The sequence below is a fragment of the Tursiops truncatus genome, chromosome 1, assembly GCF_011762595.2.
Source record: "Tursiops truncatus isolate mTurTru1 chromosome 1, mTurTru1.mat.Y, whole genome shotgun sequence".
NCBI lineage: Eukaryota > Metazoa > Chordata > Mammalia > Artiodactyla > Delphinidae > Tursiops > Tursiops truncatus.
The window spans coordinates 119,540,662-119,558,375 of NC_047034.1; the positions used below are offsets into that span (position 1 = coordinate 119,540,662).

The 17,714-nt window shown below is 36.6% G+C and overlaps 1 protein-coding gene across 1 annotated transcript in view; it reads right to left on the reverse strand.

The window, feature by feature from the left end:
* The window catches only part of TNNI3K (TNNI3 interacting kinase), a 296,461-nt gene that overhangs the window by 153,193 nt on the left and 125,554 nt on the right, over positions 1-17,714 (reverse strand). Inside the window, exon 21 of the mRNA XM_019919967.2 lies at positions 17,143-17,247. Coding sequence (XP_019775526.1) covers positions 17,143-17,247 — 105 coding nt within the window. The remainder of the gene's footprint in view (positions 1-17,142; positions 17,248-17,714) is intronic.

Genomic DNA, 17,714 nt, shown 5'->3' on the forward strand with positions numbered 1-17,714 from the left:
TGGAGGATTATCCTTATTTGTAGAGAATCCATTCCAGCAAGAAATTGAAACAGGGGCTTCTGCATCTAAAACAGTGGGACTCCTGACAACTTCCAAACGCCCTATACCATATTTCTCACAATTTTACATAAAGTAATGATGATTATTTCACCGGCATTTCAAACATACATGGCTGACATCTTGCTATCTTTCAATCCTTTCTACTCCTAACACTAATTTCAGATCAGTTACCAGATCCAGTCAATTTCATCTCTACCATAGATCTTTAATCCTTACACTCCTTTACTTTCCCACTGTTACTGTCTCAGTTCATACCCTTATGATTTCTGGCCTGGGCTATTTTAACTTCTCCCAACCTATGGTGAATGCTTCTATACCAAGCCACTCTCTGTAACATTGCCAGAGAGGTTTATGAAATTTTATCTTATGGCGTCCTGAAACTGTGGTCTATCCCCTTGCTTGTTAGCTAACAATGAAGTAGGACGTGCTCTCCCCACTCAACAACGTTCTTACAGTGGCATGGGTGCTTTGAGGATGGCTAAACTTTTGCAGTATTTGCCTGCTGCAGGCAGCATGCAAATATTGTAGACAGGGAACAAGAATTCCTAGCAAGAATGGTAGCTCCTGCACTGTCCTGGACTTCCCAGTCGTGTCTCATTTGAAAGCCTAGAGGAGAGACATCCCTGAGAGATGCTTCTCAAGGCAGCGTGAAAGTTTCGAATGGGATTCTGTGCATGTGATTTGATGGTAGATTTTCCAAGAATTAAAATACAATAATAGGGCTTCCCTGGTGGCGCAGTGGTTGAGAGTCTGCCTGCCAATGCAGGGCACACGGGTTCGTGCCCCGGTCCGGGAGGATCCCACATGCTGCGGAGCGGCTGGGCCCGTGAGCCATGGCCGCTGAGCCTGCGCGTCCAGAGCCTGTGCTCCGCAACAGGAGAGGCCACAACAGTGAGAGGCTCGCTTACCGCAAAATAAAATAAAATAAAATAATAATAATAAAATACCCTGAAAATGTCTAAATATAACAACCATTTCCCTTGTTCTTTTTTTCCCAGATAAGTCAGAAGATGTAAGCTATGATTAAACAAAACATTAACAAAAAGTAGGGTACTGTTAACTCTCAATTATACACCTATGAATTATTTATGGTGACCCAATATTTCCTTTTTACCTATCTGCATCTCAGGTGGCTGTGTAAGGTCTGACACTGCAGAAGAGAGGAGAAAGAGACTATTTATGGTTTGACTTTTAGAAGGTACATTTTTAATAATGACCTTCAGTCTATTATTTCTTCTCGTTGCTATTGCCTCTGCACATTTTCTTCGTTGTCGTTGTTGTTGTCCTCCTCCTTTCTTCTTCTTCTTTCTCTTCTTCTCCCTCCCCTCCTTCTTCTCCTTCTTTCTCTCTCTCTCTCCACACCCACCCCACTCTGATTAGCTGAGTTAAACAAAACATGTTATGATCACCAGGAATTTTGGTTGAGTGGGAGAGTGAGAAGTCAGAAAAATAATTACTAAGTATTTTTCTTGAGAAATATTCTTTGCAACTCTTATTTGTAGCAAATATATAAGAGTTGGAACCTTGGTAAACATACATGCAAATAAGTTACGTCTGGAACCAGGAGCTAAAATTTATTTAATGTCTACTATGTGCTAGACACTGCTGTAAGGTAGATATCTTCCCCATTTTATAAATGAAGAAACCGATATCTAGAAACAACTTGTTAGCCATTACAGCATTAGGAAATGGCAGATCAAGCCTTGATATTTCTGACTTGAAAATGCACATACCTGGGATATAGGTTCTCTTTGATACTAAACTGCTCTTAAAACTGCCACCTTAATTCTTAAATTCTTAGTCTCTATGTTGTTGGCCCAAACCTACAGTAACTTTTTCATACAAGAAATGATACTGTAAGCTAGTGCGGGCAAGCCAAGCCCAACTTTTGAGAGAAGAGCCTCAGTTTGAGAAGTCTCAAAAGTCCTCTTTTCGTAACAAATCACACTTCTGAGTGTTGGCCTCCAGAGCAGAAACTTCTTGTGCATAAAGTTGTGTAAACTTACTGGTTATACAAGCATTTGACCAATTTATGACTTTAACAGCACTTCATTGATCAAAAGCTCAAAATATAAATTTTAATTAAAGGTATTAATTAACTTGCTTATTTTGTGGGGGTTTCTTTCACCGAGTATATTCTCTTAGTTCTCACTATAGTAGGTTTTATGTACCAAAAAACCCCAAAAGACAAAAAACATACTTTTCCTTAAAATATTCTGAAAAATATGAAGTAAAAATAAAAAATACATAAAATAAGGTATTTGTAATCTCTAATTGTTGAGACATTTTACCAAAAGAGGTAAGACTTTGAAACTAGACAATTCCAGCTTCCTTTAGTGCTTGTTTGTTTTTGTAGCAAAAACTATTTGTTAAATGTATTTGCTAAATTAGAATAATATATATATAGTTGATACATACCGTGTAACTTATTTATAGAAATTTTAACATTTTCAAGTAAACAAATGGCTCTCTGAAGTGGTTAAACCTGCCTTGCCCTGCAAATGAGTAAAGAAGCTTAGTATCCAGCTAAGTTTAGCAAACTAAATAAACTACTGCTCAAATGAGAACCATCTGAACTATACATTTCTGAGTTATTTATAGTCATAAAGAGAAGATTCAGTTTATCACAACTTCACTGTGTTTATTGTTGAAGCTTAAAGATTCACATTGCTCATGCCCTTGTCCCAACTAATTCTGAATTGTCCAATTCAATTTTCTGAATTTGGGCTACACTGACCTTAGATCAGAGTGCAAATGAGAACATTTTTCACAGACCAGTTATTTGACATATACTTTTTCATTTGTTCACACTTATATAGAAGTGCTTTACAATTCTAATTTTGAAGGAATCTGATTTTATATTTCTTGCACGTGAGTTATGTTGCTCATGCAATCTCACTTCCATGATCTTGATTGTAAATTAATTCTTTCATTGTATCTTTCCTGAATCACAGCATCAATTTTCATTAGATACTTTAGATGTCTTCTCTCATAAATGACATTTTGAAAACTGAAAAAAGCCATTCAGGCTGCATCCCCATGGATCCACAGTTTCATGCTGCATATCTAGCAGCACGTCGCTTTTAATCAACTTAGTGATATTAGGGTAGTTTTTTTCTTTCCAGATGTTGTATCTGCCAGTTTGCAATTTTTGAGATCTAATGTCTTCATCCCACCAGTTTTTTGATGACATATAAACACTCTGGGCCTTTTCTTCGCCATTCAATATATGCACTTTCACATTTGGCTGAGAAGTAAATTCTGGTACTGAATATCATTTGCATCAGACCAGAACCAGCAAGAGTAAATAGAGGGTAAGCGCATAGTCTCAAAGACACTCTCTCATCTCCCTTCCTGTCAATGTCTACGGTCCTTTGACTGAACGCTAACATTTGCAGACACCTAACTTGACCTTAGTGTGATACAGATTTCTATTCAGTGACGGCATCTGAGTAAACCTTTCTTCTTCCAATCCAGTTATGTTGATTCTTCTTCTCTAGCTAGAATTGGTTTTGATATCCTCAGTGAGATTATTTGGCAAATGTTTGTTTCTCCTTTTTATGGTTTTAAGAAGAGCAAATACATACCTTTTGTTCATGATTAGAAAGGTACAATTCATATTACTTTGCTTATCTCTTTTTAAGGATTTCACTTAATATTTACTACTTACATTAGACAATTCATTTGTATTCACATTAGAAGGAAGAACTCATCTATTTAGAGACAACAATTCAGTGAGTTTTAAGAGACATATACTCCTGTGAAACCACTGTCTCAATCAAGATACAAAACATTTCTGTCACCTCAACAGAATTCCTCACTCCCCTTGGATATAGTTCATTCCTCTCTCAACTCAGCCCTACGTAACCACTGATCTGCTTTTTTGACACGGGAGATTAGTTTGCATTTTCTAAAATTGTATGTAAATGAAATCTTATGGTAGGTACTCTTTAATGTTGCCTTCTTTAACATGGCATAAACTGAATGTAGACAGAGAACGCTGACCATATTTGAGTCCATATTTGGGATAATTCTGATCAATTAGGAGTAAAAAGTAACTAAGAAGTGAAAAGGATAACTTAGGTATTTGTGTTAAAAAAAAAGGGAAAAAAATCTTAATATAAGTAGATGGCATATTATATTTGTGCTGTTGAAATTACAAGGAATATTTAAAAAAGGAACACAAATCCTTGCCAGAAAATAACTTCTGGGTCAGTTAAAAATTAAAACTTTTCCATTAAGGCATCCAATAATCACTGTATTTAAGAAGTCGAGTGTCAACATAAAGCAAAATTGTGAAACGATTAATTTAGACATAAAAATATAACAAGTTCAGGAAATGTCACCACTGGTTTTTCAGGTTCACATGAATCTGATTTTAGTTCCCACATACTCTTTTCAGAGGATATTTAAATAATTTGACTGTGACAAGCCAAACTGTTTTGATACCTCATTGAAAGTCAAATGAAAACATTAATCAAATGCAAAAATATTCCAGTCAGGCATAGAAATGCTGCAGGTTAGAAAATAAAATGTTGCCTTTGAGAAGGAAAATCAATCAATTCAGAAAAAGCAGGTATTGGCTCAAATCTACATGGTCAGTAGTGACTAGAAATTACTAGAATTTTGGGATTGTATTTTTCTTAAGAATCATCAGATAGTCTTGGGCTATATCTATATTGCAAAACCAGTTTGTTTGGCTAATTTTTCACCTGTGTAAATTAGAAAATCAGAGCAGTCAAAAAGCTGATTACATTTTCTTTTCTTATAGTCTTCACTGTTTCTTTGGACAAGCTTTAGTGACTAGCATGCAAATAATTATCTGCAGCACAAAACAACCAGGTAAGTGACCTGTGGGATAGCAGTCTTAATTGAGCCAAAGAATGACTTTCATATTATTAAATGCTACTTGAATTGTTCAATATTAAGTAAAAATTACCTTCTCATTTCTGTTATGAATTCTATAAACTACACCTCCCTTGGTAAGGCAATCTTTCAAATAGCTTAGCTGTTCAGTCAGAGCCGCTCCTGGTTTGTGGGACTAAATGACTATATATCTCTATGTTTTGGACTATATGAGTATATAGTATGGGGAATAACCTTAGTCTGTCACTTACTAGCTGTATCACCTTGATAATTTGCTTAGTGTTTTTAAGTCTTTCTATACTTTATCTTTTTAAAAAAGCTATCATACAGAGTTATGAGTATTTAATAAGCCAATGCCCGGAAATATTGAGCTCAATGCCTGGCACAAAGAAACATTAATATATGATACTCTCATATTCCTTAAAATGTTATTAATTCATTCATGCATTTGACAACTATTACTTGAACTTTTATTAGGGCCCAGTCACTGTGCTAAGCATTTGGGAATAAAATCCACAGCCCCTGTCCTGAGTGTATAGCAGGGAATATATTCAAATACATGAGCAATTTTAAGAGTGCTATCCTGAGATAAGTAAGAGCATGGTGTGCTGTAGGAACACCTAGGAGCACTTCCTGGAAGAAGGAATAGGAATTAGCCAGGAGAAAAGTGATACTGGAGGAGGGGCGAGAAGGGACACTGAGGGAAAGAAGGGAAGAAGGTATCGTGGGGTGGGCATTTTCATCAGAACGAATAGTATGTGTTAAACTCTATATTAAATTTACCTTTTCAGATAGAGAATATAGATGCAATTCAGTGGATAAAGACAAAAAAGAAACAAACAAACAAAACACCCCAAAACAAACAAAAAACAGAAAGGCAAAATAAAACAAAAGAAAACCCCCCCAAACCTTTTTCTCCCTACTGCTTACAATGCTGCGGAACAGGCTTGGTAAATAAAAGCTCTTTAGCCTCATATTTAGGAAGCAAAAAAATAAAGAAACTTTGTCAAACCCAGAAGAGGTTAATAAAAGTTCAGTGCTAAAATGTCTGCCCTAAAGGCCAACCATATATCTCAATAGGAGGAAACTCAGAATATCTTTCTCATTCTTTGTATGAAATGGGAAAAAAGAAATTAAAGAAAGAGAAAGAATTAGATGAAGCATGTAATCAATCCTTTCCTTTACAAATCCCAGCAATTCAAGAGGCCTGCCAGTCGCTAAATCTTTCAGGGACCACAGACAGGAAAAAGCCTATTAAAATGTGCTCCGTTCCCAAAGAAAGGGGTCACTCAAGATCCTCAGACCCTTAACTCTGAATAGATTTAATGAAAGCCAACTGCTATTTTAAGAATTTAGAAGGGGATTTCCCTCCCCAAAGAAAAGAAGACAGACATCATCAATGCTCTAACACTGTTTCATCTGTGGCACCAGGCATGCTTTTCACTAACTTTCTGTAGGTTGTTAAAGCCATTAAAAGAGGATTTAGTGACTAAGAATACGTTCTTCACATACAAGGCTTAAAATGTAATTGATACAAAGACCATCACTTTAGGATTAAAGAGTTCTAATCATTCTGTGAGGCTCACATGCTCTTTTCTCCATGCTGGTCAAGGTAATAGCCTTTCAGAAAAGAAGTGTGTTGTCTCCCATACCATTTAATAACCACAACACCTTTCACCCTCAGTGGGAGGAAGATAATCCAGATTACTCTACAAATAGTAGAGATCCAGCAGTTGGATGCAAAATGAACCTTATTCTGAGACTTTCTGGCAACTCAGTTCCATGTGATTAATAAAAATGATATACTGATTTCTCTTGCAGAGTCTTTCTCTAACATGCTCCATGTAATTTTGCCCTGACACCCCCTATTAACTGCAAGGATATCTCTGTGAAGGTAGACATAGACACCATTATCTCCATTTGCAAATGAGGAATCTGAGGCAGAAAGAAGTCAAGTGACATCACAACAGTGACACATGAGAACAGAAATAGAAATGAGAAAAAATGACTGTCTTTTGGGAATCAAGAGGGTGTGAAGGGATGAATTCTTTCTTTTCTTTGACTATTGAAAGAAGAGCAGGGGGCAACCTTCTCAGTGTTAACTTTGAAAACATCCCTGCTCCTTAGAGTGAGAAGGACAATATCCCAGTTGAGTAGCCTGGTGAGCTAACTGGGCATAGGGAAGGAAAGATGCCTAACTACATAGATGCTCCATACATCCTCTGCAAAACTAGGGCTTCTCCTACTTGACAATTTTTCCTGGCATGAACTCTGCTATGTGCCTTTGATGATGCTTCCCCTTCTCTGCCATTGTGTTCCCAACAAATGACTGTTGAATGATTGAATGGCAGATGTTTAAATTGTATGCTTAAGTTTTGTGAATGAGCCTTAGGAAGAACAATCACTGAGAAGGATCTTGAATAATCAAATAACCCTGTCAACCCTCAGCTATGTTTTTATTCAAATTCTGTTCTAGATCTGCATCAACCCAATGGGAGTGTCAAACTGAATCCCTGTTGCAAGTTTGAACCATGATGGGATGGAGAGGTCTCAGTGAAGAAAGTAATACAGGATTAGAATTCCCTGGCCCATCTTTATATATATATATATATATATATATATATATATATATATATATATAAATATAAATATATATGAGCTCTTCAAACAATCCAGTTAGCTCTTACATCTTCATGGCAAGAAGAAACTAGCCATCTGAGATATTATAAACAAAGTTTGTGATACTACAATCAAAAGGGGAGACAGGTCCTTAGAAATATTTAATTCAGTAAAGAAACTTGGGCATTCAAGAATATTAAGTAGTGAAAATATTCCTTAAGAAAAATAATGACAATAATATCTAATGCATCTTCTCATTTAAACCCAATAAGGTAAGTATTATTATTGCCATCTTGCAAATTAGGAAACTGGTATTTAAACAAATGGCCCAAGGTAAGCTGTAACACAGCTGGTATTTGAACTCGCATGGTCTGGTTCCGTAGCCTGCAATCTCAGTTGGTTCACCCTGTGGCCTTCGAATAGGGTGGTAACCCACACCAACACAGATTACCAGAACTGTTCATGCTGCAAGTCAAAAGAAGACTAACATTGTTGGAAGAGTTGCTTCCTCACAAGGCTGACAAGGAGGATTTTGAGACAGAAAATATTAAGCAAGGCAAGAAAATTTATAATTTTCTGCATCTCTTTTTCTAGGCCACATTAAAGGTAGAGCTATTGAAATTCAATCAGTGGAAAAATATCTACCTATTAAGATTGTTCCTCATTTATTAGCTAGCAATTCTGGCTCTGGACTCCGAGTCAGGCTGCTCTCTATTATAAACTCCAGGATCTGAAGAACACAACAACATAAATGAATCTCAGCAAGCAAAGATTGAAAATGATGAACTGAGAAATGCACAGATAACCACAAGGTGGCATTAATATCATTACGGAAAGGTTGGCTGCTTAGGAAATTGACATGGTGCCAAGAGGGGCACTCACAGTGCCTCCCAAGAAATGAGAGCAGAGAACAAGGCCGAACAGAGAAAAGCCTTTGTTGACATTTTCAAAAGCTGACTCTATACAGGCCATATCCCCAAAGGATGGAAAATGGCAATGTGAGGAACCAGCAACACTAGAAAATTGCAGGCCAGCAAGTTCACTGCCAGTCATAGGGAAGCACTGGAAAGGTTTTGGCAGGTCGAAAGGTGCATCCCTTCTCCTCCAAGCTCCACCCTGGGGTGACAGAAGGTAACCCTGCCACAGAGAAAGTACTCCAGTCTTTGGCTTTGGGAATTCCCAGGGTATGGCCATGTTGTACTGAAGAAAAGAGGCAGCAGACTGAACCACTTCACCACAAAAAGCATGGGTGTAAGAAAGTCTAAGGCCGGGTTCCAGTGCAGACTAGTAGCATTTTTATGTCAAATCAAAAGTGAATTTTGGTATCACAGAATTCCTGTTTTTGGCCAAACCCTGACTTTCTATGTTCTCTTTACACACAGATACATTTATTTTGTACACACACATAATCTTGTGTATGGTGTCAAATGGCAGAGGGTGGCTAAGAGTCCACCTCTAAGATGTGAGATTCAGGGATGTGTCTAACTGGGAGGATTGAGGCAAAGATTCTGATGGAAGTTTCAGCGAAAGATGGCAGGTTTGACTAGGTCTGTGTTAGCAGTATGATAGTGTGGGCAGAATGAAGGAGCTTTTCCTATGATTTAAATATACCTGTTTTAATTTAAAGGGAGTATGTGTCTAAGGGAATTTACTTAATGAGGTGTTAAGTACGAGCACTATTTTTAGAATTGGTGGATGCAGCCAAAATTAAACCAGACATTCTAATGGAGGCAGCTGAGAGAGGAAGAATGTTTTAACTGGGCCTGGGAGGAAACTTTAGCTATTTCCACAGGAGTACAAAGAAAGCACAACTCAGGACTAAGGGACCTTATAGGATAGAGTAAGGAGGGGGGGACTGCTATTTTGGCTCAGGATGAGGAACCAAACTGAAATGTGCTGAGAATGTTTGGGACACATCTGGCCCTCTAGGAACTGTGGGAATCAGGTTAGAGGGCAGAGGTGGATCTACTATCAGAGAAGAGGAGGATGAGCTGGACAGTGAATTTCTATTTAAATAACAGGTAGGCACTTGAGAGTCAGAGGGAACTGTCTGCTTCATCTGGAGGTTCAGGGAGCCGAGGACAGACAGACTGACTTTAATCATGTCAGACGTGGGAATGGAAAATGTGACTGAATATCAACACCTGAGTGAAGCTTGCAAATAGGATTTTTAAAAAATTAATTAATTTTATTTTTGACTGTGTTGGGTCTTCGTTGCCGCGCACAGGCTTTCTCTACTTGCGGCAAGCGGGGGCTACTCTTCCTTGCGGTACGTGGGTTTCTCTTGTTGCGGAGCACGGGCTCTAGGCACGCAGGCTTCAGTAGTTGTAGCATACAGGCTCAGTAGTTGTGGCTCACGGGCTCTAGAGCACAGGCTCAGTAGTTGTGGTGCATGGGCTTAGTTGCTCCGCGGCATGTGGGATCTTCCCAGACCAGGGCTCGAACGTGTCCCCTGCATTGGCAGGCAGATTCTTAACCACTGCGCCACCAGGGAAGCCTTGCAAATAGGATTCATTTGTAGAATTAAATGTCTGAGGAACCCTTTCAGATGGATATGGTATAATAAGGTTCTATGAGTAGAGTGATCAGAGTCTGTGTTTTAATTTTCACTTTTAAAGAAAAATGTGTGTGTGTTTTCATTGACCTAGAGCAAATGGAACTGTGAGATGTTTTTGAATTTATGTAGCCTATTTCATACTATTACATCTTATTACAGTACATGTTTTTTACTCTTGAACCATGTTTAGGTTCAGGGACACATGTCCCCACATTCCCAAAGCTATTCTCATGTTTTTAATGTAACAAAAAAAAGTGAATGAGAATTATTTCAAAATTAACTTATATATAATATGCTTTACTGAGTAGCTTTCACCACATCTCCCAATTAGTGGTATTAGTTTATACATTGTGAAAATGTGTTTATAAACTAAAAATATTTAGTATGCAGTTGACATTGTTTGTGCAAGTAATTCAGGCAAATCTAGACCACCCTTCTACCCAAACCCTAGTACCTGTTGTCACTAGTGCAAATAAGGCAAATGTAACCCAGACTGCTGGCTGCCTATCAAAACTCGTTTCCTCTTCTGGGCACACAGCTGGACTACATTTCCCAGTACTCCTTGCAGTCAGTCATGGCCATTTGAGCTCTAGCCAATGAGATGTGACTGAAAGTGACATATGCCACTCTGATACCTGGCCCACAAAGCATTTCATGCACGTCTCACATATTCTTGTCCCATTTATGCTCACTTGAATAGAGATGATCCTCAAGGAGACCCTAGATGCAACATGCTGAAAATGGGTCTTGAACAACTTCATGGGTAAGGGACCACCACAACAACCTGTTAATTCACACAATCAAGACACAAACTTCTATTGTTTTTGAAACATTATACATTTTGAGGTCTGTTATTGCAGCAGATACCTTAGCCAAACAAATCCAAATTTCATCTTGGAAAGCTGTATAGCTTAGTTTTTTTTTCCCCTCATTACTCATAATAGTAATGAAATTGACACAGATTGAAACTGATTACTTAAATTCTTTTTTTTTAATTTTGAAAATCTGAAGTCATCTTACAATTTTGGATATAGACATTTCATAATTAGGCACTCCTTAAGCCCTCAGGCCCTAAGCCCCAAGGCATCCCTTGTATGTAATTAACTAACTTCTCTATGAATCCCAAATGGTAACAGCTAGGTCTCATCCTTGGGAGAATTGAGAAAAATATCTCTCAAATCCTTTTCCATAGGGCTTAATTTCTTCAGAACTGCAGATGAGAAAGAATGGAAGCATTACAAAAACATGAAAATGTGCATGCTTATATGTGCATTGATGTATAATATTCACATATACATTTATGTGAGTCTTTCTCTATATATGTGTGTATTGATTTACTATATACATAGGTCTATATTCTTCCAGGGTTTTATAGCCTTGAATACTCGTATGAACTGTGTGCACTTCAGTTGTCTAATATTGAAACTTTTACTTCTGTTTGGCTGCTTATGAAGATTCTACACTCCTGGGAACTTTTCTAATATTAAGTATGAATTATAAATTAGGTGCTCAAGAATGCTTTAGTATACATAGCACAACTCCCATGGAAACTGCTGGATCTTGGAACCTACTCTGTGCCATAGGTATCATGAGCATGTGGATCTGTCTTTTGCGTTAGTTATTGAATGAATGAATGAATGATTATATTGTATTTAGGGCAACGATTCACAAAACATTTGGAATTACATTGTAACTTGACTTCCCAGTATTCCCACTCCACCCTGGAAGAAGAGAAGGATGAGATTGTATAGCAAATGGTTAAGAGGAGTAATTGGTATTAGACTAGAAGGTAGTTCTCAATGCTGCCTGTATATTGGAATCACCTGTATTGCTCTCTAAACCTATGACACCTGGGCCCCAACTCTGAGATTCTGATTTAAGTAGCATCAGGGTTTTCTTAAAGTTTTCCTAGAGATTCTAATGTGTAGCCAAATGTGAGAACCACTCCAACTAGAACAATGTTTTCTCTCCTTGCTTGATTATAAGAATTGGCTGGTAATCTTGTTTAAAAATATAGATTCTCAGGTCCAATTTAGGACATTCTCAATCTGTGCCTTTTAGGAAGGAGTTTTTGATTTTTAAATGAGGGCCCCCAGGTGATTCTTATGACTGGGAAATAATACTTAGGCTCTAAGCTCTGCTGGAGAGGGGCTACGGGTCTGTCATCCTCAGCTGTGCCTCCAGACATAGCATAGACTCTGGCTCACATCAACCATTCAAATATTTTATATTAATTAATTAATTCACTTAATTTTAAAGTGGAAATAAGTGAAAAAAAAGACAAAATTAAAAATGCCACTTGTGACTGGTTTTATACTAGAGATTTACAAAAGTAGAGTTGTGAAGAATTTCATGAGTTTCAAGGGTTCTCTTTTAAGACTTACCATAAATATTGCAATGTAATCAATTAATTGGCCTGCATTCAAGTACTCAGAATTCTTTGCAAGATGGTATTTGCCAGTGAATGCTAAATTCCTTCTGTATAATCACTTATTAGAAAAGTCACAAGCGAAAGGAATAGCTGAGAGCGAACTCTGTAATCTATGTGAATCAAGGAATACAATTGTACCTAATAGGTAACAGAAAAACAATTAATAATTTGTTAATTTGTACTTGATTGCTGTTTTTAAAAAAATGCAGGGTTTTTATATTTTGTATTCAACTGAAAGGCAAACACATACATCAACTTAAAAGAATTATTAAAAATTTTAATCAATTTTTTCTTTAATACCTTCTGAAATCTTCACTAACTTAGTTAAATCCACCTTCAAAATTAAAATTCTTTTAGCCTTTACTAGCATTGTCATTTAAAATTATCTGTCGTTTGTCATCAGCAAGTTGGCTGTTTTTAAATTATCACTAATTATTTTCCTTTATAGTCACTCGAATAAGCTGACACTCAAAAACAGCCCTCAGATCTAGACCTAGACCCCCAATTAATTAGTTGTGTTATATAAAAATAAATATCTGTATGGATGAGAATACTGTGGAGTGTTTTTCCATCCACATTCTTGACCTATAAAGGAACAAGTGAGGGATTAATCACAATAACAACTGGCATTTCTATAGTGCTTCACACTTTACAGGATGCTTTCGTATATATCTCTCTTGGGAGTGCCATGGCCACTCTGTTGGAAACATCACTGTTTCATTGATTACAGTGTTATATTATTTACTTAAATACAGAAAAGACCATTTCTTTGATGTTTGCAGTGATGTTTGGTTTCAACATCAAAAAATTTGGAAAATGGACTTTACCAAGAAAACAAAGATAGCTGCTAGTATTAAGTAAAAAACATTAAAATGTTTAGCTGTAAACCATGTTTTGTAAGCTCCAATGCCACAAAATGAGCATATAAATTGGACAAGGTATAAACTGGTAAGTTGGTAGGTGGTGGGTCTATGACAAATTGAAAAGTACCTTCCTGCCTAAAGCTACACATTTAAAAATATTTAAACATTATGGGCCAAAGAAGACATATCCGTATGCCTCATATGCAACTTCTGCTCCATACTAGCAGAACATGGGGTGTAGAAGAAGAAATAAAGCAGAAACACAGAAGCACAAGGAGATGGTATGAGAAATGGTTTGGGTCACAGGAATTGCGCCTATAGGACTGAAGTACAAAGAGCAAGGTTGATCAATGTGGCCGATGCTCATCCAATATCACCCAGCCTCCTCCTATCTCTCTGTACTGACTTGGTTTTGCTGTTGTGGTTGCGTCAGCATAATATAGCTATAAGCATGTGGCTGTGGGCTTAATATCTTTAGTCAGTTTCCTTACAGTAAAATGGACATAATAATAACTGTATTATAGGATTGCTGTGAAATTAAATGAGTGCATACATAACAAGGGCTTAGCAGAGGTCTTTCACATTGTAAGCACTGAATAAATTCTCATCATCATCATTGGAAAGAACCACTTCCTTAAGCATTCCTTGATTTATATGGTAAGAAACTTATAAGGGAAAAGGCAAAGTGTTTTCCTTTCTCTCAAATAAATTAACAACCACAAAACCAAAGATAGAAGTGTCCCCTCTCTGTGGGCTGATCTGTAAGCTCAAACAACTTCTTTCTTTTAGAACTATAAAAGGTATTGGGCAAGTTAGTCAGACTCTATCTACAAGGAGTCATACTTGTACCAACTAGGCCATTGCTTTCTGAAATGACATTCATCGAAATGCCTCAAGAATTTGGTTCAGTTAAAAATGCATTGACTGAACACCTCTGTGTAAGACACTATGTTTAGTTTTGGAAATCTGAGATGAAGAGCGCAGGATTGCTGTTCCTGAGGCCCTGACCTGCCCAGAAAAGTTGGGGAGAGAAACATGGAAACAGGTCATTTCAATACAAATGTAATGCCTGAGTTCCTCACTCTATGATGTACATCTTTCCCTCTACCTCTTTCAATGGGAGGGACTTCGTAAGCATTGTGCAAATACAAGGATTAGTATGCTATGAAAAGACTGAGGAAAGATACATGCCTATCCTTCAAAGTCTAGTTTTAGCTCTACATCCTCCAGGAAGCTTTCCATTCTACTTTGATCTTTAATTTACTCAAAATCCTTTGAAAATTGCTGATTAATCATTTTGGCCCTTAATCATTTTCCACCTTAAATGGCAATTAATTTGCTTCCCGGGCATATGTTTTATGTCCCTAACCAGATTGTAGTAATAAACCCTGAGGAGAAGGACTTAGACTCTTTTGGGCAGTACACATGCTACATTTGCATTAAACTGAAAAAATGTTTTATTGCTACCAGATTAAAGAGCAGTAGAAAATAGTCCACAAATAATAAATGCAAGAATTTGGTACTCTATTATATTGAAGGCACCCATGAAATAGTGTTTCATAAGACTTGAAGACTTTTTGGCACAATTTAAGTATTTAGGTTAGATTAGAGACAGAAAAAATGGTAAATATAAACTTATATCTGTTACATAATACATGTTCTATTTTCACTTTTAATCAACAACATTTATATTTTTGGTCCTGCTTTATAACCTGGTGGCAACAACTTACATTTACTCACAGGGCAACAGAACACACTTTCAGTTGCCCCACAAGTGAAGCGTTGCAGCAAGAGAAAACTTTCAGTGAGCATATTTGTTTCAATGACACATGCAAAGATGGTTGGGATAACGAAACAATACTCCTAAAACTCACAAATCACCAGTTGGAATTATGCTAATTTATCACCTAAATCTGTTTCCTGAACATTGTTACTGAAACCCAAAGAAAAAATGTTTATTAACATAAATATTTTTAAAAGAGAGGTAAAGAAAATAACAGGGAAGAAATAACTTTTTTTTGAAAACTAGTAAACAACTATAATTGAGTCCTATATATGTTTACTTCCAATATCTAAGATTCAACCACTCTTCATATCTAATTTATTTTATCTCTCCTATCTGTCTCTTCCTTTCATTTCCTCTGCCATTAGTGAACTTCTGCTTTTCATTACTTATCTAGATCACTGCAACAACTGCTTCACTAGTTTCCCTTCAAGTTGATCTATTATAAAGACGCTGAATTAATCTTTCCATACTACAGTCCCAAATTTGTGACTCCTTGCTCTAACATCCTCAGTGCCTCCTTCTTGCTTACAGAACAAAGTCTAAACTACCTTACTCTAGCATTCACTAATTTCTGTGCTCTTTTTTCAGTTTATTTTTCTTTCCCAAGAGTCCTCTTCACACATTAAATACACTACCTACATTTATACATTTCATCTACTGAAGTGAAACTATTCAGTGCTCCTATACATGGTTTTAACTTTCTAATCTCTTTTTTTATTTTTTCATGTCTTCCCTAAGCCTAGGATATTCTTCCAAATTCTAACCATCCTTTATGGTCAAGCCCGAAGGTCACCTATTCCATAAAGTTGTTCTAAATTTCTCAGAAGTAATTAATATTCTTCTTTCTGAAATTTTATAGAAAATATTTCACTATTTCCTTAAGAGAACTTGTTATTTTTATACCTAGAGCATATTTAGGTATTTTTCTCCTCTACTAGAGTAGGAAAGCTCCTTGAGAATGGAGTCTATGGAAGTTTCACTTGGCTCTGCTGTGCTAAGTATAAAGGCTTTGAACATAGCAGATACCCAAATAGCTACGGAACAAATGACTGGAGTAATTAATGAATATTGAGCAGTTTTAGAACTGTGGGCTTTGTATAAAGGATCATATATGGGATCTACTTGACTTACTGGCAACCATGAAATGAAAGTTACTGATTTTGAATAATCCAGCTTGTTTCATAAACCAGTGGTTTATCAGATTGGTGGTTTTCCAGATATTCTCCTTAGCACCTTTGAGATTCCAGAGAGATGGCTCAAGGATCTCCCTCTTTGGCAGTGGGAAGTGGTAAATGAACAGAATTTTGCACCATATACTCTGCCTTCAACTAAAGCTGCTCCTTTTGTGTATCAGCCTTTTTCTAAGACTTCTCTTAGAGAAAGCATTCACTATTTTAAAAAAAAAGAAAACCTTGGGGTTCCACCACCAAAACATTCTAGTTCTATATTCGTTTCAAGTCTCCATTCCACATGAGAACATCTTCACATGATAACTAGGTAAATGAGCTGCTGTGTTTTGGCTGAGTTTATAATTATAAGAAAAAAATAACAAAATGTTAGCACAAAAGTAGCATTTCAGATAATTTTATAACAGGTCCTACTATAATACCTGACTTTGTATGAGACATGACATTCTATAATGGTCATTGATCTCAATCCTTGATCTGACTTTACTGGCCTGAGAACTAGCTAGCTGGTGAATCTTACAGATGTCATAGTCTTTCTGCATATTTTTCACAGATTTGAAAGGTCCCTGAGAGGCAGTTATACAGCTTTCTATTTCTGTAAAAGACAATGACAAACCTTCCTATCCCCTAGGCTTATGGTAGCCTGTCCCCTTACCCACAGAGTAGAAAACTGTGTTCTGCAATAAATCTAAAATGTATCTTCACTGAAATCTGTCTTAGACTCCTAGTAAGTTACACAGTTCCAAGTTCATTATTTAGAGGGAAAAAAATACCTGTTTAAGTCACGGTGTATAATTGGCTGTGTCAAGTTGTGAAGGTACTCCATACCTTTGGCAACATCTACTGCAATAATTAATTTAGACTGCAAGTCAAGAATCCTAGAATTTAAAAATAGATTTAATGAGGATGAAATGGTCAAAGCCAATACCATACCTTTCTAAAAGGAATCAGTAGTGTGTGTGATTTGTTATTCTGTATAATTTCAGCCGTTTTTGCTTGATTGAACATTAAGCTAAAAATTCAACAAATTTGGAAAAATAGCTTTTCTACATCTGATAATGCTTAATTATAGATCAATTCAGATACCAACCCCTCTTATTTAAACAGTCAACTTGATTTTATAATCTTTGTAATTTTATATTTAATTTCTTTGTAATAACATAAAAATGGAATCTAATCACTGAGTAAAAACCACATTCTAATTATCATATGCATAGGTCTAGGAAGTGAATTCAAATTAGACTTGTGCAAGACTATTCTTTCTTAAAACTTTAAAAAATAAATACTGTGACCCCTGGTAATTATTTTATTCTGATCTTAGACATATCTGCTTTACTGGTATGTC